At 34.7% G+C, this 23,381-nt stretch overlaps 2 protein-coding genes across 4 annotated transcripts in view; one reads left to right on the plus strand and one right to left on the minus strand.

The window, feature by feature from the left end:
• LOC119074105 overlaps nucleotides 1-23,381 on the minus strand; it is a 220,534-nt gene that overhangs the window by 65,765 nt on the left and 131,388 nt on the right. The window lies entirely within an intron of this gene.
• Nucleotides 288-23,301, plus strand: LOC119074087 (putative inorganic phosphate cotransporter). Of its 3 annotated transcripts, none has more exons than XM_037180044.1 (9): nucleotides 288-960; nucleotides 21,178-21,314; nucleotides 21,385-21,576; nucleotides 21,635-22,144; nucleotides 22,204-22,336; nucleotides 22,439-22,563; nucleotides 22,618-22,737; nucleotides 22,799-22,922; nucleotides 23,034-23,301. In XM_037180044.1, exons 1-9 carry the CDS (start codon nucleotides 852-854, stop codon nucleotides 23,072-23,074), a joined length of 1,491 nt encoding a protein of 496 aa, XP_037035939.1. In that variant the 5' UTR covers nucleotides 288-851; the 3' UTR covers nucleotides 23,075-23,301. The 3 variants fall into 3 exon arrangements, with proteins under 3 accessions (XP_037035939.1, XP_037035941.1, XP_037035940.1); XM_037180046.1 differs by lacking the exon at nucleotides 288-960 and adding an exon at nucleotides 12,057-12,408; XM_037180045.1 differs by lacking the exon at nucleotides 288-960 and adding an exon at nucleotides 20,889-21,074.

Raw genomic sequence — 23,381 nt, forward strand, 5'->3', positions numbered from 1 at the left:
CAATTTTTTCTATCGACATGAATCATTATTCACAAATCACAACAATGTCGGACATTGTCCACATTTGAGAAACATAAAATCAAAATTACTCGTCTGTCGAATGAAAAAGACAATAAAAATCATTATTAAGTGAAGATACGTTATGCATATTGAACCAGCCAATTTATATACGTACGTACGTACGTACGTACATATATATAATACTCACAACATATGTACGGCTCATTCATTCTCTCTGTTTATATTTACTATTAAAGTTAAGTCATATCCGATAAAACACACAATGGCAAACTACTTAGACTGGTTGGTATCGTTCATCGCTGGAAATGGTTATATAGTAAAATGTTTCGAATCGAAATCATTCATAAACCACCGTGAGCGAGTCAACTAATTCCTGAGTTATCAATTTTATTTTTTGTAAACAGTATGTCGATCAAAGAAATTTCAATTTTAAATCGGAATCGGAACAGTATACAATAATCATCTGGAACTATCGGATCGTCACTGCTTGACCAACGAGTGTTATAGTAAATTTTATATTTATTTTAAATATCGGAACAATATACTCTTCACATTATTTTAAGCATAAAAATTCACAAGCCAATTGAGTGTTAATTCTTCGAAAACGAATTTATTTATTGTGTTTTTCAATTTATAATCACATCCGATGGGAATTTTTCCGTGATTTTTCTTTTGTTTCTCTATATATGTGGTGTGTCTTAGATCAACAACAAAGAAGCGAAACTAATTAATTTTTTAGAATAAAAAGAAAAATTTAAAATAAATTCTTTTCCGCGTTTCGCTGATCGCACTTTACCTCGTTAGAATATTTCTTATTATTGTTTGCAATTATGAAATCGAAAAATCTATGGACCGTTTCGGTCGATTATGCTAAGCGATCCAGTTTGGCAACTCTAAGCGAATCAAATGCATCCACCGAAGAGAAGGTTCAAAAGCCACGTAAGTTTATTTCTTTTATTTCTTTAATAAAGTTGTTCATTTGTTGCCAATATTACAATTGCAAGTGAAGTGGTGGAATGCTTAATTTTTTCGTCTATTATTATTGACGAAAATGGGTTACATTATCACATGCACATAATTGATAGAAGTGTGATTAGTTGGCGAATGTCATTAATGAAAGTAATTATAAATGAAAGAAAAATGCATTTTGTTAAAATGAATTGAATTTCAACATTTTCCGAATGTAATCACACAAACGATTTGGACGATTAGTTTTTAGCATGAAAATAGGTCAATCTAATTCTACAAAATTTGAATTGCAATTTTGCTTGTACTTTTCAACGGTGAGGTAATTGCTGGTCAAAGCTTTTTCACTTATTTAAGGTTGGTTCGAGCGTCTATAATTGTTGTAGCAGGATTCAGTTGACTGTTGACTCTTAATTTCAGTACATTTTGTAGAGAACAGAAATAAATTTTCCAATGTTAGGCTATGTGAACTTAATGCAAGTTTTTTTTTAATTCTTCATAAACCTATGTAACGATGGTTTCTCGATTATTCTGTAGATACGAAGTGTAAGTTCATTTCACATCCTTAAAATTGAGCATGCATTACAGTGTGGAATAGTCAATGGCCATTTTATTTTGAGTTAGATTCAGATGAATTTTCACATGGCTAAATTGTTGCCTACATTTCGTGGCAAAATTATTTTTATTTTGATGATAATTTTGGAAAAAGTACGAAAGTGGTGTTAAAATGTCTTAGTTTTCAGCAAAAATTTAAATGTTTCTGGTGATGTAACCTAACTCCGAGAAAACTCAAAATATGTGTAAATTTTCGTGAAATATTGAGTTTTCTCGGACTGAGGTTACATCACCACAAACACTTAAATTTTTACTGAAAACAAACACATTTTAACACCAAACGATGGTCGTAGTTTTTCGAAAAAGGATGCGACTCCAAAATTATCATCAAAACAATAATAATTCGGTCGAATTAATTTTTTTTTAATTAAAAGACGATACGACCATAAAGATTCGACTTTAATCGGAAATTTACTGAAAGGTAATGAAGAATTAAACCATTTAATCGATTTCGTTTTGATTTTTCATGATTTTTGTTACCTATAAATATGTTTGGTTTTTTGAGGCACCCAGAAACACCCAATTTTTTTTTGTCTAAATAAAATTTATTGTTCCGGTGGGTAGGGCTTACTTCTATGTAAATTTGCAATTTTGTATTTATACTTCTTCACTCAAATAATTGTCAGAATTCAGCACTATATGATTGGTATTATTCACTTGACGAAATGTTCTTTTATTGTAAAATTTATGTGCACCCAAAGCTCACCCGATTTCGTAACAAACTCTATATATTCATCATGTGAAACTTCGTAAAGTTTTCGCAATCTTCATACCAAATGAAAAAGTTTACGAAATCACGTGAGCTCTGGGCACACCAGGGTCTATTGCTTGGGACGTTATTTTCATATAATTCATAAAAATTGTTAAAGTTCCCATACATGAATTCATGAATTTAGGAATTTTTGGGAATTAACTTCCTAAAGATAGGCCATCGGGCCTAGAATTGATCTCATTTTACGCAAACATCCCTTGAAACGCACGTTATCTAGTATTCCGAGCCACACAGTCGATTGATTTTATGTCGGGCTCAAAATTCATTACTTTTTCCTACATTTTCATGGAAAAAAGTTTATCAAAAATGGTTCAGTAGTTCCTGAGATGACGAAGATACGCACTATAGTGATGTTACCCACGATATCTTTCATGTCCAATACATCTTTCTCATGAACAGACGAAAGCTGTTAGATAGAGCGGGAGAGAAGATGTGGATATTTACAAACTTAATATTGAAATGACGATATGCTAGCGAAACAAACACAAAGATCCTTCGAGTCACATGTTGGTAGTTATACAGGTCATCCTTGAGCAAAAGCACACCATTAAAATAAAAGGTCATGGAAATATAAGCTGGAAATTACATGACTTATCGTGGTGTCAAGCTTTGATAATGTCGGGAAGAATTTTTCCAATAACTCTCGGATAACTTTCGGATAGAGGCTACACAATTTGAAAAAATCATGGTAAAATGGTAAAATCAGTTGGTAAACTCACAACTTATCGTTATGTAACAGAACGATTGGTTATACCGTCACTTAATTTATTGAAAAAATGATACGGCACACAAATAAAGTCTAGGGAAATTTGCTAGACAGTTGATTCGTACTTTTGTTGAAGTTGATTAAATGTAATTCTTCACAATTCGTTCAGTAATTATATATTAATTCGAAGAAGTAAATGGGATTGGGCGATCATGATTGAACAAAAATGTCTCAAAATAAAGTAAGAAAATATCAAATCAAACAAGTCGCTCACTAATTAGTTAATTAGATTCAGCTTTTTGCACAGAATCTTGTTTAATTGTCAGCAATTATACGGATTTTATTGAAACTAATTCAACAGCATTGCGGTTTTCGTTTTATAAATCCACTCATGCTGAGCACATTAAACGCAGCTAGACACTTAAATTATTTGATGTTCGTCTATTAAATTCTAGTGAAAGCGTGGACTCGTTGTATGTAATCTAAGAATTTTTTATTTTTCTTATGTCGCAGCACTTTCTTTACAAAAAAATCTTTTACTTCTGTTGTTCAAAATCTGGTTCTTCACTAATTCACCCGCTTCGTTGCAATAACAAAAGACTTTTGTATGACCTGCGTCTTTTTGTCGCCGAAGTCGATTACATTTCTCAAATGATGTTAAATCATAAAGCTATTTATCAATCCAATTGCAATACACGGAAGTCGTTAATATTGTCTCTAACTTTTACAGCCCCCGTAAACAAAATGAAATTAATTTTGGCTTCCGTGAAAATAAAAATTCAAAAAATTTTAATTTGTCGTGTGACATAAACAACGAAAAATCGTACGTTTCATGTGGGTCACTTAAATATAATTTTCATTTTGTACGCTATGACAAAGAGGAACATACTGTAATCGTACCGATATAACTATACCTCTGAATTAGATACTTAGTTGAATTAATAATTTCACCATTATGTTGTCAGAGCGGAAACAAAAGTGAATTAAGTGCCCAATTTTAGCAGATTCTACTGGCTTAATGAAGCATCTTAATTATTGTGAATGTTTTAAGAAGAATTGAATAAATTAGAAACGAGAAGATTGTCTTAGTGTTGTCAACCGTGTCAACTTAATCAGTATTTTGAGCGATTACCTGTAATTGTACCTGTAAAATATTAGGAGAATGTAAGTTGTTCTCTATAATGCTGAGAATAATTGCAAATTCTCTACGTCTTCAATTAATTTCAACACAAAATTGAAAAAACGTTTTAGAGCTGGGAAGCGTCTCTCGTTACAATCATAAAATTTATTACTTTCTGTAGTTGAAGTATCGAATAGTGCTCAAATTCTTGTACTTCATTTGTTGTAACATTTTCTTACTCTAAAAAGATCAAATTAGCCGTAGGTCGATTCATATTTTTGTCGTTACAGTCGATAACAAATGAACCATTAAATTAATCCAAATAAATTAATCAACCACCTTACCTGCCTCACGACACGACTAAAAAGGAGCATGCCAAAACCTGCAGTTTTTTTGTTCATAACAGTTTAATGTGACGAAAAATGTGAACGTAACTAAAAGACTGTGCTTCCCTCTCTGCACACTTCTAAAATTAGAAATTTTAAACAACCATTACGAGTAACCAAGTCTTTCTTTGAAAATTTGTGTGAAAGTAAACTCATTACGTTAACCCTTTACGAATTGGTATTCTGCTAATTTGCAACGTCAAGGTCATAACAACAACGATGTGTTACGGTGTTACTGGATTAACAGATTACATGTACCTGCTTGTTGAAAACTTACGTGTGAGAAGTTTGTAGTCGAAAGTAATTCGAACTTAGGCTCATTATTTTATCTTCACACTGAGGTAAACACATTCTTCCGTTAGGGACTTAAAGGCAGCACTAACAGTTTAATTAATGTACCCCATCAACTTGTAGTCTAATTACCACGACGAAAACCTTTTTTTATTAAATGTTTGCCATGCTAGAATTCGAGGAATTTCTGATAAGAAATAGTTGGAATATTATTGTAATGTTATACTGCACTACTACAATATACATGCTACGGTTACATGTAACAGCTTTGAATAAATGACTAATAGAAATACGCGACCACATTAGAAACTTTTTTTTGTTATGCCGAAAGGTATACAACAACAGCATATTTTCAGTTTGAGTTAGAGTTGAACAAATATTGAAAAAGAAAAAAAAAAGATTTTCCAATTTCTGTTTCATGACAATCTTCATTGCCGAGTGTATATGTTATTCAATTTCGCAAAGTAAATATTTTACGTTCATTGTTGATGGATCCATTATTCGCAAATTAAAGTCAATTAATTAGGCAAATTTGCATAAAAAATCTACGAAAATATTGTTGGCATTTTTACGTAAAGAAAACATTGGTTTTGGTGTTTGCATTGATCAAACAACGTCAACACATTTTGCATGTTCGATGATTGGAAGGTATAATGTAATGACACATCCATTAAAATTCTAAGCATTTAGTCCGGCCCAACTAATTATCGATACGAACGCCAATGTGTTAATTGAACTCTTTCTAACATTTTTGAAAACTGTTTACATTATTTCGTATACCAAACGATGTTATAGCAGCGTCAATGTTTAAGCCTTGAGACTCCAAAACAAATGAAAGTAACTGTGATCGGCTCAATGATCACTTTAGTAATTAGTTAGTGAGTCATAACGTGCGTCACTAGAAGCGTTTCTTTTTAGTTACGGTTGAAGCAAATTTTTAATTTTTTTTTAAACAGAATGGACAAACAGGATATTGGTAATCGGGTCATAGGCTCTAGATGTGTAGTTATGACACGAGGCCGCAGGCCTGAGTTTTGAAGATTTTCTTCTATATTGAGGAGTTTGGTTTTCGTTTGACAGGAAATCCTAGTATGTCAGCCTGTCAGCCCCTGGGCTCCCAAACTCTGGCTTAGGTATATTAGATATGAAATCGGTAGCCCTTAATGGCCGGAACTTCCAACAAAAAATAGCAAAAAAATCCCATTATTTTTATGGTTTCTGTTTTTAGAAGAAAGAAAAGACGATGTAGCTCAGTAATTTACCAGTGTTTTTTCGATGGTCGACCAAAATCTTTTGGTATCTCTCGACAACTTTTTTTCTGATTTTTTTTTCCATTCTAGTCTATTCTACACATTCTAAAGTGTCTACAGTCGAAATCCAATTATACTTTGATAGGTTGTGTTTTCCTTGATTGTGGAAACAATGAATGAGGGTTTTGGTTTTCCTCGATTTTCCAGTCGACAAATAAATTTTTTTGTTTTTATGAGACGTTTCGCGATTTTATTTTCGCATCAACAGCATCTAATTATTTACATAAAAAAACACTAAACTTAGTTTATAATTCACATGGATCTAACTCAGGGCCTCAATAAATGAAACGTTTTACAGTTCACATTTCTAATGACGAAAATACAAGAATAAACATAGCTAACTCCGACCCGTACGAAACACCTATTCGTATCAAAAGCCTTTATGCTGAAAACAAACGAGGCATTCAAAACGTGTTTTGGTCCTTGTTTTCATGACGAAATTGTCGCAACTGTCAAATAAATTTAGAAATTTCTCTATCGAAAATTGCGATTGCTGCATTTGTCAATGAAAACTAGGACCAAAACACGTTTCCAATGCCTCGTTTGTTTTGAGCATTACTGAGAAACTCTTCATTTCTTTTAATTCATTCTCTACTGAAAAGCTATTCGCCCTTTAAAATCACTTACATTATCTTTCTTTGCCTTGTTAGCATATACAAATAAATTGCCGGAGGCAATATAGATAGGGTTCCCATTTTTCAATTTTGAAAAAGAGGACATTTCGGCGTCAAAAAAGAGGACGAAAAGAGGACGCCTTCACATTCAAAAAAGAGGACGAAAAGTGAATTTCTGACGTGGAATTACAACGACTGTACATTCACTTTGTGCAACTATACTGTAATACACCACAGTTCATGCGGAAAACAAAAATTCAAAAATGCTCTTCGCAATATGCACTGAAATAGTCCCGATATTCTTTTGGATTCCTTCTCAGTGATAACATCCATATTACCTGAATACAGAATTCGTTTTACCTTATCATTGCGTGATCTTTCGTATTTCACACAACGCTACACTATTTTCTTTCTTGTAAAATTACTAACTTTTGTTTTAATGTAAGGAAAGAATTAGGTAAAGAATGCGAGCGGAGCGAGCGAAATTTTTAGCCCCGTACGAAGTGCTGGGGGCTTATAAGATTAATATGCCGTTTGTAACATGTTGAATTGGAAGCAGACGGTAAGGGCAAAGCATTTGTCTATGTTCATAGATAACGAATCCGCAATAAAAAAAATGTCCGTCTGTCCGTCTGTCCGTAACCCCTCTAGCTTAAGTAAATCACAACCTTTTTTCAAAATTCTTTTTTTCCCCGATTGGTATCGACAAAAGTAAGGTCAAGTTCGAAAATGGACATGGTAGGGTCGGCCCTTCCAGAGCTAGGGCCCTATAGGTGTTTTTCAGTCTTTCGACGATATCTACCGAAATACGCACGCAATAGCTGCTGTGATATATCAAATGAAAGGTATTGACGAGTAGAACAAAGTTGCTGAACATTTTTTTTTGGGTAAGATGCAACGCGGGCTTGTTGGGAGGGCCCAAAGGTCGTTACTCGGCCCTAAGTGTTTTTTGCACATAAATCGAGTAAATCTCATCCGATTTTGCAAGATTTAGTTTTTTATGGAAGGTAATTGAATACCGAAAAGAACGTGTCGAAAAAAGTTTCAAATTTGGGCCCTTGGACTAAGGCCGCTACTCGGCCCTAAGTGTTTTTTGCATATAAATCGAGTAAATCTCATCCGATTTTTCTAGTTTTTGTTTCATTTGAGAGATAATGGAATGCCGAATAGGATGGTGGAAAAAAAGTTTTAAATTTGGGCCCTTGGTCTAAGGCCGCTACTCGGCCCTAAGTGTTTTTTTGCACATAAATCGAGTAAATCTCATCCGATTTTGCTAGTTTTTGTTTCATTTGAGAGATAATTGAATACCCAATAGAAAGTTGGCAAAAAATTTTGGGTTTCTAAAATAATGTCGTAAATTGTTGGTTTTATTTGAAAGGTACTTCGTACGGGCTTTCGTAATTGCGCTATGCGCAATTTTAAAAATGAACAGTTTTAGTAAATTTGACAATGCCCAACTTGACTTGCATTTTGGTAACAGACGCATTAGAGGGTTGTAGACGTATTAGGGGTCCGGGGGTATTACGGCTACGTTCGCATTATGGTTACGGACGAAATAGGATTACAGGTCGTACGGGGCTAAGTCGCAGCAAACGCTCCGACTGTTCTGATGCCTTGTTTTTTGATGTGAAGAATTTGTTGTATTACTTTTCAGAGATTTTCTGACAGAGAAGATCATTAGTTAATGCCGCGCAACGTAAATTTTTCGTTTTTTAGGTATTTTTACTTAAAAAAGAAGAAGACCTGAAAAAAGAGGACAAAGAGGACGTTTTCATCAAAAAAGTGATGTTCATAGAATTTTTGTAAAAAAGAAGAACGAGACGAAAAAAGAGGACATGTCCTCTAAAAAGAGGACGAATGGGAACCCTAAATATAGACAGCCCCGGACGAAGTCAAATTTCATAAATTCCTATTTAAACAGCTATATACCGCTATATTTACCTATATTTTCCTATAAATAAACATTTCACAGATGAATATGCTATTATATAGCTCTATATGCCTGTATATAGCTCAATATAGGTGAATATAGATATATATAGATGTCCATATATGGAATGCCTGAAACACCCCACACACATAACAAATTATTTCCATGTTAACAGAAACACTCTAAGCATCATTTTTCCCACTTTATATCACTTTTACTAAAATCCAATATGGCCGCCGGCAGCCATTTTGTTAGGAGACCGGAAATAGTACCGACGCTTTACATTCGTTAATACCTTTCAAACAAAAAAAAATTCATGAAATTCGGTCAAAATTTACTCGAGATATTGACATAATACTCCACGTTCACTGTACGGCCGAGTAGCCAGATAAGAGCTCACTCCAAGAGACCTAGCTCACGCTCCGGAGAACATAATTTCAAATTTTCCCTGATTGGTACGGTCAATACGTATCTAATAAAGCTAAAACAGACGAAATATGTTCAAATGTGTCCGACCTACAAGCAAAAACTGCTTGCCGCCCTGTGCCTGTTTCACACCAAGGGGTCTAACTCACGAGTCGGTCATCCGATTTCCATAAACTTTTTTTTGTCGATCGGTATTGTAAATACCTTTTATTTGACGTTTCAGTTACAAGTGTAACGTTTGAATGTCCGGAGATATCTTCGAAAAACCGTAAAGCACTTATTGGGCCACAGCTCGGGAAGGGTCGATCCAAAACCACTCATCTTCGAACTTAGCCTGTCTTTTGACATTACCAAACGGGAAAAAAAAGAATTTTCAAAATCGGATGCGTTTTACTCAAGTTATCGTGCAGACGGACAGACGGACAGACGGACATTTTTTTTTTCACTGATTTGGCATCTCTAGACAACCACAATAGGTTTCCCCTTACTCAGGGAGTCCAATTCGACGTGTTACAAACGTATGCGTAAACCTATAAGACCCCAGTACTTCGTACGGGTCTAAAAATGCTGATTTCGGAGTATCACGTCTCATCAGTACATCTATGTCTTGCCAGGACCATGTGTATATCAGCACAACACAAACTTTGATGAGCAATCACTATAAATGCATACATACTTACACTTTTTGTCAACCGTTCTGAATCTGTTTTTGTTTTTATTGATATAACTCTCGCATTCGACAATTGTGAAGTCTTAACGGTATACTTGACTTCGGGTAACAGTAAGCGAATATTGTCCATTTTTTTGCTCTATCTCTCACATAAAGCCTTTCGTTGGATCCATAATTGTTCAGTCTAACTGATGTATACTTTTCGGACTTCGAGTTACAATAAATGACTATTGTTACGAATGAGTAATTTAATTGGTTAACTTTAGTCGAAATTTAGTGCAGTTTCATCTTTACAACACATTTGAGACAGCTAGACTCAAAACAGAACAAATTCAAAAATTTACAAAATAAGTTAACAATCAATGTTTTCTGGTAAAATCTTTCACAGTATTGATATACATTAATTAAACAGAGGCGAGTCGAATTTTAAACACTTTATTTATTTTAAATTGTACCAAATAAAAACATTTATTAAAAACATCATCAGAGCAATAAATCAACTGAAAATTAAACTCTAAAAGTTAACATAAAACACCCATCTATGAACAAAACAAATGGAAATAGATAAGGTAAAGATTGTAATTGAAACTTACCAGCAAACTTTTTCATCAAAAGATGTTTGCAGTTTAGAACCCAAAGCACTAATAGTGCAGGTTTAGTGCCTACGGGAGCACAGTCGTTCCAAATTTTTTTTTGATTTATCTGAACTTCAAAACACAGATCTGGCGACCCATTGTTTCCTTCATGCTCATCATTTAAATCCCTCATACTCATCGGCCCAGACTTAAACATCAAGAGATCCGCATTAGTTTTTCCTTGTGGCCCTTGCTGGCAACTGATGCTTCATTTGTGGCTGTAAAGTTAAGATAGAAATTTAATTTCAAAAACGTAATAGCAATCGAAAGGAGTTACTTCGGATGTCTCCCAACTTTTCTTCAATGTGTTAACTTCAACTTTTTAACTTCTTCTTTAACTTAACGATTTTCGCAACTTTTACTGTAATCAGAAAATGTTACTGACAAAGTATAGATTTTGTAAGAAATATAATTACCTTAAGACGGTAAAAAAAATGCCAAAATTAAAATAAAGACACTTGGCGTCTGGTTCCTCTAGTGCCGACGAACAAAGTGCAGCGATCGGCAGAGAAATATTAGGTGTCATCGAAATCAATCATACTCATCGCCACTTTGTTTACGGTCGGGCACTACCATAATAGCTTCTATTGATTTCAACGTATACGGAAAAATGTTAATTTAAATCTTACACTCTTTGACGTCCACCACTGGAAAGTATGCAAATGTATTCTTTTTGAATTTTCCGTTTCTGAACAATGGTAACTCTCGATTTTCGTGCATAAAGTTTTTTTTAAGTTTACATCATTTACTATACAGTTGGGCGATAACTTCAACATTGAGGTATTTAAATAATTAAGCTGAAAGAACACTCGCTCAAAATGAAATACACCTAAATGTATGCTATGCGGTTTAAACAATGGCACCGTAATGTTTTTTTAGCAGAGCTTTACGTGACTGAAGCTCATCTCAATCAAATCGGCAGTAGTTAAAGTAGAGTAATTTGAGCTAGACCGTTACTGTTGTTCAGTATTATTCCATTCGGCTAAAATTAAATCGGAACGATGAACATTGAACAAGCATTTGAAATCAATGTCAATTAACAAAGTCAATTAAAAACGTACGCACAGTTCCCGAAAATAGAATTTTATTATATGGAAACCTACGCTGTTATACCTCCAAAGGTAGTATACCTTTCCGTGCAAGTTGATGGTTTACTTTCGATATAATTTACGAAACACAAGTCGCATTTTAATATGTAAAATGTTAATTTTATCATAAATTCTCAGATAATTATCTCTCAAAAACAAGTACAAATGGAATAATACGAGAACAGTAAAGCAACCACACATATGAATCATATCATTGAACCTTTTTTTCCATCAAACATTTTCATCGTGTTATTTGATGTCATTTACACAGAAAAATTCCACTAACCGAATGGAACTTGAAATTGTAATCAGTTTAGATTGTCACACTCTCCCGAAAGTCGTTGAAAGATTTAAACCAGAAAATCAAAGAAATCGCTAATCCGAATAGCCATAAAATCAGAATTATTTATTATAATTTATTAATGACATCACCAAACAACAAAACGTATTTGTTTAATGTCGTTATACTGATTAATACACATTTACATGATACTTAATAGCAGTTCAGACATGTATCTTAGATGGTTCGTGCCTCCCAATGTTGATCAATTTGTTACAGTCGAGGCTCAGAAACGGGGACAGAATTTTCGAACGAGCAATCTTTTGCAAACTGTTGTTTTTACGGTTCGGGAGTTAAGAGATTTCATACTTGGAATTATTTAGAGTTCGCGTGAACTTAACTATTTGTGGTCTAGCAATAATTATGTAAATTATGTTAGTGGTGAATTGATAATCGAAATTTTGCATTGTTATTTTCCACTGTGACCAAAACAGGCAAATCTTAAATTGGTGTGAGACTAATTTGTGTGAGGCTGTGGAAATTTACAGAAGAAATGGTTCAAAACAGGAGAGATGATGGTAATTATATTGATTCATTAACCGGACATTATAAAATTGCACAATGTGCTTGAAACCCCATAGTTTTTGATGTTAAATTCACACAAAATTAAAGCTCAAATTCAAACAAAAATTTCATTAATTCGATGAGATTATGTGAAATTATTGACAAATATTAAGCTATGTCCAATGTCCATTATCTTCGAATAAAACTCGAGACGCATTTTACACCGAAACGTCACTTTTTAATCTTGTTCAATATCAAGTGTATTGCGATCAATTTTGTTGTCTATATCAATATCATCAATATTCATAATGTCCAACGAACAGTAATTGTTTAACAAACTGTTTGTTCAGTTAACTTCTTTAAGAATGTGTAAATGAGGGATTCTTTTGAAAAACAGCCTACCGAAATCGGACGCATTTTCTATTGGAATTTTTTATATATACCTAGAAAGGACTTCGACCCTAGAAGCCAAAACCACTTTCAAAAAAATTCTTCGAAGCTTGTGTGAAAGGTGAGCAAAAACCGAAAAATTGCAATTTTCTTACAAAAATTTCTCCAGTTACACGAGCTATTGAGTTGAATAGAGACTCATTGGTTTTAAAATTAATCCACACTGAAATATGTGCAGTTGAAGTTTTCAACCGAAGACTTACACTGTTCTTACAGAAATTTCTCGAGGTACACAAAACGTACATGGTCGTGTGGGGTATCATTTGAACGGTAATTGTATGTGCTTTTAGGCTAAATAGGGACTTATGGGGTTTGGATGCATATGCGATGAAATATGAGCACTTAAACATTTCAACTTCTATTTCATCGCATATGCATCCAAACCACATAAAACCCTATTTGGCCCAAAAGCGCATACAATTACCTTTCAAATGATACCGCACACGACCATGTACGTTTTGTGTACCTCGGAATTAATATCATCTCAAAATTTGTCTATTATTTTATCGAGAAAATAACACGTGAATTTTCACAAGAACTTCCACCTGTTACAAAAATATTTTCCTGTTTATAAAGACCTATCAACGACGCAAACGGACAAAAAAAAACACGATTCAAATAACGCATGAAAATGAAAATACATTTTCGCGCCTTCTTCCTAAATTTTCCTCAGTAGTCGGATTCAGGTGTCTAGGACCTTTCGTCTGGGCTCCTATGGAGAGGAACTTAATATTAAAGATGAAGATGGAATTTACATATCGAAAATGTCGACAGCTCATAAAATAGAAAGATTTTTCGTAAAATAGCCATCATATGGGAGAAATCAGAAACTCGTCTAAAACGTTCATCATGTTTAACAAATTTTACAAGTTCAGCCACATACTTGTTATTCTTAGATTTTGAAGTAAACGTAACTGATTTGGCATATATGTAATTGTTAAAGGATTTAGATTTTATGCTCAAAACAAACGAAGTATTGAAAACGTGTTTTGGTCCTATTTTTCATGACAAAATTTTCGAAACTGTCAAATGAAGTTAGAACTTTTTCTATTCAAAATCGCGACTGCTGCATCTGTCAATGAAAACTAGGACCAAAACACGTTTTCAATGTCACGTTTGTTTTGAGCATTAAGGTTTTTGTTGACGGAATTGACTGAATTAATTCACGCCGTAAGTGCGGTCGAACTTCAAAATGGAAAGTGCGGAGGTCTTTCTAACGTAGCGTCATTTTCATACAAGGAAGCGTTGAAATGTACTTTTCGGTTCACTTTTTCATCGAATCGTTCACTTAAAATTCAAATTTTAGGCACACTTACGGCGTGAATAACCACTATTGCAAATAAACTTCATTTTGACGCTGTCAAAATACCCCCTTATTCCTTTGATTGTTACATGTAAAATGTGAAGGCTACGTTGCATTTTTAAAATTTTAATAAATGTAGTTAGGTTGCTAGAGAGGGTATTGATAAAATCTAGTACTTTGAAAGAAGTACATTTTATGCGAATAATATTTGTGATTTTGAAGAAACAGAAAAGAAACGAATCGCTTTATCGTCTGTGTCTAAAAAAATCAAAACTAAACAGAAATTCGGAAGGCTAAGGACTTTCTCGACGCATCAAAAGTGCTACGAAACAGGTTTGAGGAAACCCTTAGTACCCACATGTTCGATTTAAAAAAAAAAATATTGTCATCATCAATGCTCTTTAAGCATGAGTCGACAGTTTATTGGACAATTTGACAGTTTATCTAGCACACGTTAGCACTGTAACAAAAATGAAGGCGAAATTTTCTTACAAAATACTACTCGATTTGGCAGCTGTCACTACCATCTTCACTCATGCTTGCAGTGCGTTGCCATCATCATACATATAGAGTTGAACAAAGCCAAGTGTACAAAAAGGATGCAAGGCTTAAATAACGATCCACAATATAATCTGTGACTATTTGTCACTAAAAACTGTCAGTACCTACTGCTTATGCAACATTGCAACAGAGTCTATCTAGGTATGTGTATGTGTCGTTCAGAAAATATTTTTTATAAATATTTATAATGCTGTATAGAACCTGAACTACTTAATATGTCTTTCGTCATAAATTATCTGCGTTCAACACATCCAATGGTGCTTTTATCAGACGAAAACAAAATTCCCTTGTCTAAACCACAAATGCGAAAAAGTGCATACCTTGATCGTCATTGCCTGACTAATTCTAGTTCTTATTTCTAGTTCAATATTATGTGTCGTCGCTCGTCAGTGCAATGTAAATTGTTGTGCAATGAAGCAAATTGTAGTTATCTTGTTTACATCAGTGTAACACAATGAGTGTTACTTTATTGCTGCATACATGAACTACAGCAGAAACTCAATTCAAACAAATGTGTAACAAGATCAAGATGATTTATTGCAATCACTTTTCATACGTTGATTTTGAGATTTAGGTAAATAAATATGGGTTTCTGGGGTATGATGAAAATGTCTTGGTGATTTTGAATGAGTTTACACATTAGGTGAATTATACCAGAGCATACCAGAACAAATTAATTAAATTTAACTCCAAATCTTAGTCCAATATGAACCGATCGCTTTTGTCCACCAACACCAAACACTGCAAATTGGAAGCATTTATAGGATACTGTGCCTAAAGAATGGAAACTCGATTGAAGGATCTTTAAGTAGGTTAAAAGAAAACTGTTTTATGTAACTGTAGCGTTGCAGCATTTACTACTGGTGACTGGTTAGAAATGATTTACAGATAACTTTAAACTGATGTCATTTACAAGCGAACCTTATCACAGTTTCAGCAGTAATCAATTTAGTGTTCACCGATCGTTACTATCAGTTTGATCACCAGACGCGAAGAAAGTGAAACTTTTGCTCAACTGAAATACTCACGATTACGCGAATTATGTCGTTAGTTGATTGCTCCACTATTCCGCAAAGTGTCTGGATTGAAATTTTCACTTATCTGGATGCTCAAAGTCTGCTAAGAATAACTGAAACCTGTCGACTATTTTCCAACATTTTTGTCAATTCGAGAAAATTGAGTGAACGGATACGACTAAAAGTGAATGTCAACGACGATGTTCCGTCACAATTGCAGGTCCTTCAGGATTCAGAGCGCATCTACAGAAATCTGTTTCTCGGCTGCGATGAAACTGCTTTCCATCGCACTAATCCGCAGTTAGAAGGGACGAACTTGCAGACAATTAGAGATATATTCGGTGAAAATGTTACCGATCTGAAGTTGAAAAACATTTACATGAAAACGAACTCAATCATCGAACTGTTACAGTCTTTTGTGAACCTAAGAAGTTTGTACATCGAGAGGATTTTGATGAGCGATCATTCTAATTTCAATTACAATTTCATGGATGAAAGTGATAGGGTCCTGCTGGAAACTATGATGTTTTCATTTGCGAAATTGGAGGAGCTCGCAATGATTAAGAGCGACTTCTTCTGTTTCTACTTCTTCCAAAATATTTGTAATTTAAAAAGTGTGACCGTTAACGACCTCGGGTTCGACATCATTGATACCATCCATTTCGAAAATTTTCTGATGAAACAAAAGCAATTGAAGCAACTACGTCTGCGCAAATTCCGAAACAATTTCATTTTTAAGACCAACTTACTTGCATCAGCACCATTTCAGTTGGACACCTTAGCGATGAATTCAGTTTACTGGAAAGATCAGCACAACGCAACAGCGTTCTTCAAAAATCAACATAAAATCAAAACCATTGAGCTGGCGCTAAAAAACCGATGGAATGTCCAATACGATGAGCTTATGTGGTTCAACGACATACTCAAATTCATCTTTACTAACAACAAAGATCTGAACAAGATTTTCATTTCAACTATCGAGAAGCACGGTTTTGATATAAAGTCTTGTGACTTTCTCGACGGTATTGTGTGCCCGAAGGTGAATCGACTCACTTATTATCAAGGCGAAATTGACAGGACTCCAGCGCTGATGAACATTTTTGTCAAAATGTTTCCGAATTTGAAGCACTTCAAGTTTAATTGCGACACAAAAATTTGTACTCTGGATTTGTCATGCCTATCATCGTGGAAGCAACTGGAAACTTTAGACGTGCCCCCTATTGAACGCTTTTGATATTGTAATAGCTGTGACCCGTTAAGAATATACATTAGATATGCAACGATGGATTAAAATTTTTTATTTTTATCTCTAAGCCTAAACAAACCTAAGCCCATTCTTGAAGTCTGTGTGGTAGACTTCATGTTTACAGAAATCTAAATAAATGCAATTTTTGAACCACTCAACCCTGCAGAAAAGTATTGCCACGCAATACTTTGGAGATAGTCAATGTCACGTGTGCTTTAGAATGATTTCAAAAGCTTTGTGCCTCTTTTGGGTTCCATTTGAAAATTTGATTTTTTTAGTGTAATGGCTAAAAAGTTGAAAGCTCTCTAAAGCCCTTAAAAAGTGAAGATCCAAATGCGACACGGTGTATTGGCCGTAATACGGCAGTATAGTTACCCTTACCGATAATAACGATTTTTAATAAGCTTGACTGCTTGTCTAGCCCGTCTAGCCCTACATGCAACCCAATCATTTTCATTATCTGAAAAGTGTCGAATTTTAATTAAATAAATTTCGTCGAAACGAACTGTGAGTGACACCACTAACTAATCGACTGTAATTATTTATAGGTCGAACCGCAATTAAATTGCAATTTCACAAAATGAAAGTTTTGAATGAATTTTCTAGAAGATTAGAAGTAACTGCACTTGCTTGTAACTGCGATAAGGTGCATATAGGTTGTACAATTAAAGATGTTATCAGTGTGATAACAACGATTAACAATGACCGTGGAGGTAGTGTGTACCACTATTAATTGACAATTTTCACAAAAAACAATTCAATTTGTTTCGTCGAAATTTCAATTGGACGTCGAGTCATTTTAGAACTGAAAGAAGTTAGAATAATAGCTAAAAATATTTCTAGATATGTTCAGCACGTTATATGGGTATCTCGCTTCGAGGTGGAAGGTCGTGCTATCAGCTTGAGAAATCCTTTAGCTTATCTAGACGAAATTTATACAATTTTATGTGATAGCACATTCATTCATGCAATTATGGACTGCAGAGTTTACGAAGATAAGACTGTGGTTTAATTCATTGATTGAGGAGGGAAAAACTATAGGAACGTAAGTTGTAAGTAGTGAATTTTCTCTCACGTTTGCATCGATGCAAATCATTGATCAACACAGTTTCATCTATTACAGTAACAAAAATATGCTTCGAAAAATCTTGTCACATGCTTGGTGTATACGTCCTTCGCCTCGGTACACGTTATACACACGCGTATTGTTGAAATCCAGGGATTCCACCAAAAATTCAAAGTAAAAAAGTGGAAAAGTGAGTAAAAATAACGAAAATAGTTGCTAGAAATAGTTGATTTTCTGATGAAAAAGTTGGTAAAAAAGTGAGTTTTTAGGAACTTTTGTACCCTATTCTACGTGAAGTCAAGGGTTTTACCACGCCTATGTTTCCCCTGCATGAAGTTAGGTCATTAGAATCGTAGATAACTTTAATTTCACCAAACCGGATGGTTTTTAGCGATATAGCAAAAAAAAATTAAATGAAGAATATACCAAGGCTGTATACTTTGGGGAGGTCACGCAGACCGCCATTTTATTAGATACGCGGGAACACACCACTTCTGATGACTTTACATATACAAAAAATTCACCACATCATCAAGACGACGAGAATCATCAGAGTAGGTGAATTTTTGAATGAAATCGGCCATTTTATCATCAAGTGTGGTGTGTAACCCGCGTATCTGTATCTGCGTGACCTCCTCAAAGTATACAGCCTTGGAATATACTGCAACCAATGAATTTCATAGACATGAGACAGCAGAGAAATGATAAGTTGGTACGCCAGTGGCGAGATGGAATGCGCATGAGGATGACAGCTGAATTGTATGGGAGAGAATTTCATACAATTTTAAGGCCTGTCTCTCCCATAGCGCCCAGCTCTCATCCTCATGCGCATTCTATCTCGCCACAGGCGTACCAACTTATCATTTCTCTGGAAGACAGGAATACGTCCGAATCGAATGCCGACGAATCAGCATTTACAAAAACCTGAAGCGTTACTTCGTTCATTACTTCAAGACTTTGCTTGCAGAAAGTGGCAAAACATTAAAGAGAAATCAGTAGATAGAAAATGCTTTATTCTCCTTGCAGTTTTGTGACAGTCCTAACAGCAACTGGCTCAAAAATACGTAGAAGGTAAAAATTCCAATCTGAAATTGGTAGAAGAATTATGTACAACACGAGAGGTTAGGCCGACGGAATTTTCGCTAAGAAAATTTAATGCAGGATGAATGTTAGGAACTTTTTTAGGATCATACTTCAAGGGTAGTTTTGTTCCTGTAATTTTTATGTCAATTTAACATCCATCCACAAAATACTGACTACAATATAGTGAACCCTAAGGTTCTTCAAGTGAAATAGAAATATTACGCAAGTGACTCAGGTGGAAGTTATTTGTTTTATTTTAGACACTTATAGGTCAGTAGCAAATTTTAAATTTGTTTATAAAATTTCAAAAATGATGAGGTTGAAGTTTTTGGATGTTTTGAAAATTTACTTATAAGAGCCTGACTTATAACTTGAAAGCGTCTTGGTTATAACGTAAACCTTCCACCTTATACGTTAATTCAATCATTTGCGCAATCCTTCTAAACAAAAATCGAAAAGAAGGTGCACTATCAGTTAACTCTTTCAATTGACGATTTCCATCCTTATTCATAAGGATTCCAAAAGGAATTGCAATATACTAACAATTTTTAGAGCTTATGATTTTTATAAAATCTTTTTTTTGTGTGTGAACTCGTAATATCAGATGCAAAGGTTAAAAAATATAGCTATTGATGCATAAATGCAAATACGCAGCGGAGATACGTAGATTCATCTCAGAAAAGTGCAAAAACATAAGAAGTAGATGCGGAGCGACGGCACGACGTTTTTATGTGCTCTAGAGTTTACTCTGGTATAATGCCTTTTGCAAGGTAATAGAATTTTTATGGAAGTAAAGAAAGGAAATTTTCCAGCGCCGCAGGCGAAACTTTACAATTCTAACATTTTCTAATCTATTTTAATTGATTTAAAAAAAAGTGAGTAAAGGGTCTGAAAATAGTTGAAAAAAGTGAGAAATAGAGCAAATAGTTCCTCACTTTTTCAGATCTTGAAAATAGTTGGAAAAAGTGAGAAAAGTGAGTGCGTGGAATCCCTGGAAATCGGTTTGTAAATTTATCTCGGTTCTACCTTTTGTGTATTGGCAAGAAGCAACTTTTTAATTTAACTTTTTAAAATCGATAATTAATTTTGTCACTTCAATCAATATTGTTGTCAAGAGAATCATAGCCACAGCCCGTGGATTATTCTTGACATTGTTGTCGATACGTACGTACAATGCGATCTACTACGTAACGTTACAATGTACTGATTATAGGGTATACAATTTCGACTTTAAAAGTCAAATGCTTTTGACCAGCATTTCCATTATTCAATCAACAAAAGGGCATCTAAGAAACCAATCTCATATACCGCAACACACAAAAAACATTCTCTTTGTTTAAATATATTAGGTCTTTCTAACATATACACCGCGACAACATTTATGTAAGATTGTATGTGATGTAACATCGTACGAATGAATTAGGTGTTAGGGGCTTATTGTTGAGAGTTTTCTTGTGACTCATACAACAACTGGCATTAGTTAACCTTTCGAAGACGGCACTCACCAGTATCAGTATCGAATCTTTCCTCTATTCTGTTTTTAAGTGTCTTTAACATCAAAAAGATTAGCACAAAATCTTTTACTTCAATTGTTTGACCCAAAGCCAGTGGTATTTATAAATTACTTTTGTGGTTACTGTTTTGTTGTCAACAGATGACATAGCCGTCTGCAAAATTGTTGCCACCAATAAGAACGAATGCACGGGTCTTCGATCCAGTTTTCGTTAATTTCTTAAATTAATCTTTGTTCGACTGTATGCTTACACACTACGACTTGCACAGTCAGTCAACAGTCATCAAACGATGCGATGAGTGTTTAGAACATTTATCGTGTTCCACGTAAAGATTATAATCTGAACTTTGATTAAATTGTTTTCATTGTACCACCGATGCGTAAATGTTCTGTTTACGAAATGCTAGACGACGCAGAGACTATCAAAAAATCGGGTCGGAATGTACGTTGACCTGTAAATTAGGCTTGCGATGATGATAAAATGATAATAATTAACATTTTGTCAGTTTGAAATATTAATTTCTTTTCTTATCAATGTTTTACAGCTGGTTTCTTTGGAGTCAGACATTGTCAAGTGTTTTTGCTGTTTTTATGCCTGACAATTGCGTATGGAATGAGAGTAAATCTTTCCGTTGCCATTGTGGCTATGCTGGACCGTCAATCGGCGAACCCAGATTTCGAGGTAGGTTTGAATTGATTTAGTGCTTTCGTATTTTAACGTTTCTGATTATATCGCAAACTGTAATTGCTAGGAATTTGATTGGGACGAGTCATCAAAATCTCTAGTTTTAAGCAGTTTCTTTTGGGGTTACATCATTACACAAATTCCAGCTGGTCAGTTGGCTGAACGGTGTGGTGCGAAGTATCTACTTTTGGTGGCTATGTCTATATGTTCTCTATTAACCACTCTGACACCGTTATGTGCATCTTACGGTGGATGGATGGTAAGCCGATCAAATTTATCGAATTTAAACTTTTTTTATGTACTTTTCGTCTCTGAAGGCTTTGTGTGCACTGAGAGTTCTAGAAGGACTATGTCAGGGTGTCCTGTTTCCCTCAACACATTCACTACTTTCCAAATGGGCACCTGCATCCGAGAGAGCTACTCTTGGAACATATTGTTACTCCGGTTCACAATTCGGTACGGTTGTCATGTTGTCGATAAGCGGAATTCTTGCTTCGTCTGCTATGGGCTGGCCTTCCATATTTTATTTTTCTGGTGTGGCTGGTGGAGTTTGGGCGATATTTTGGTTCATATTCGGAAGTAATTCGCCGTCCGAATACAGAAATATTTCAGCAGAAGAGCGAGCCTTTATAGAGTCAGCTGTTGAAACTGCATCAACAACTGATGAAACAAAGAAAAGACCACCAACGCCCTGGTTGGCTATGTTTACCTCACTGCCATTCATTTCATTAATAATTGTTCATTCGGCGCACAATTGGGGATTCTGGACATTGCTGACAAAGATACCAGCATATATGGCCAGTGTTCTGGGATTAGACATCAAATCGGTAAGACATTGCGATTGGAGCGAATTTCGTTATTTGACAATAAAAAAATGGTTTTTCAGAATGCACTCCTCTCCGCACTTCCTTATTTTGCCATGATGATGATGAGCTACTTCTTCAGTTATCTGTCCAGTGTTTTGGTTAAAACGAACTGGGTGCCGCTACAATACAGCAGAAAACTTTTCAATTCAATAGGTAAATCTTTCGAAGATGTCAGTGCTGTTGATAGCTCTGAAAGCTCCGAAGAAAAAGTTAGTAGAAGCGGGAAACTAAATTTTGACCTCTCATCACTTTCAGGTCATTGGATACCAATGATTGCATTGGTTGCACTTGGATATGTAACAAGTGAACAGAAGAATTTGGCAATCGGTCTACTTACCCTAGCTGTTGGTATAAACGCTGCCACATATCTTGGTTTTCAAGTAAGAAAAATCTAAAATTTTAAATGAATTTACTAACAAGTCCCCTCGGAACAGTGTAACCACATTGACTTAGCGCCAAACTATGCCGGTACTTTAATGGGAATAACCAACTGTTGTGCCAATATTATGTCGATCATAGCGCCATTAGTTGTGGGTGTAATAGTAAAAGAGGAAGTGAGTAAACGACAAAATTTCGTTAAAATTCGAACGAAATTCTAGCGCATTTGTTTTACAGAGTAATTCTGATCAATGGCGAATAGTATTCTTCATATCGGCTGGGGTGTACTTTGTTGGCAATCTTTTGTTTGTGATATTCAGCAAAACGAATGTTCAGCACTGGAATGAGCCCGCAAAGAGAAGTAAGAATTTTTTTTTGGTTCAAACAGATGATCGGCAAGACCATTTTGCCAATTTAAGATAGTTTAGCCTGGGGGAACACATTTTTATTCGAAATAAATTGTCCTTTTCAGACGACGAACGAAATGGTTCTACAGCGGCAGCGGTAGCATAGCCTCCATTCGAACCGAAATGATTATTCTAATCGTGCATCTTACATGTTGCGTGTTGCTTCGATAATCGTGGAAAGTCAAGCTCAAAAAACGTACATGAAAGTTGATAATTAAACGGCTCAAGACTGATGTAAGAAAATATAAACAATAAAACCGAAACAAACAAAACAAACATCCAACAACCAAAACTCATATTAAAGAAAATGTTATGTGATTGATTTCCATTAATTATTGTTAGTATAAGTTTGGAAAAAGAAAATTATTTTTAATTTTGTTGTGTATGTTCTGTAAAAGTTATCCAATTACTAA

This window comes from Bradysia coprophila, unplaced genomic scaffold (genome assembly GCF_014529535.1).
Source record: "Bradysia coprophila strain Holo2 unplaced genomic scaffold, BU_Bcop_v1 contig_138, whole genome shotgun sequence".
Classification (NCBI taxonomy): domain Eukaryota; kingdom Metazoa; phylum Arthropoda; class Insecta; order Diptera; family Sciaridae; genus Bradysia; species Bradysia coprophila.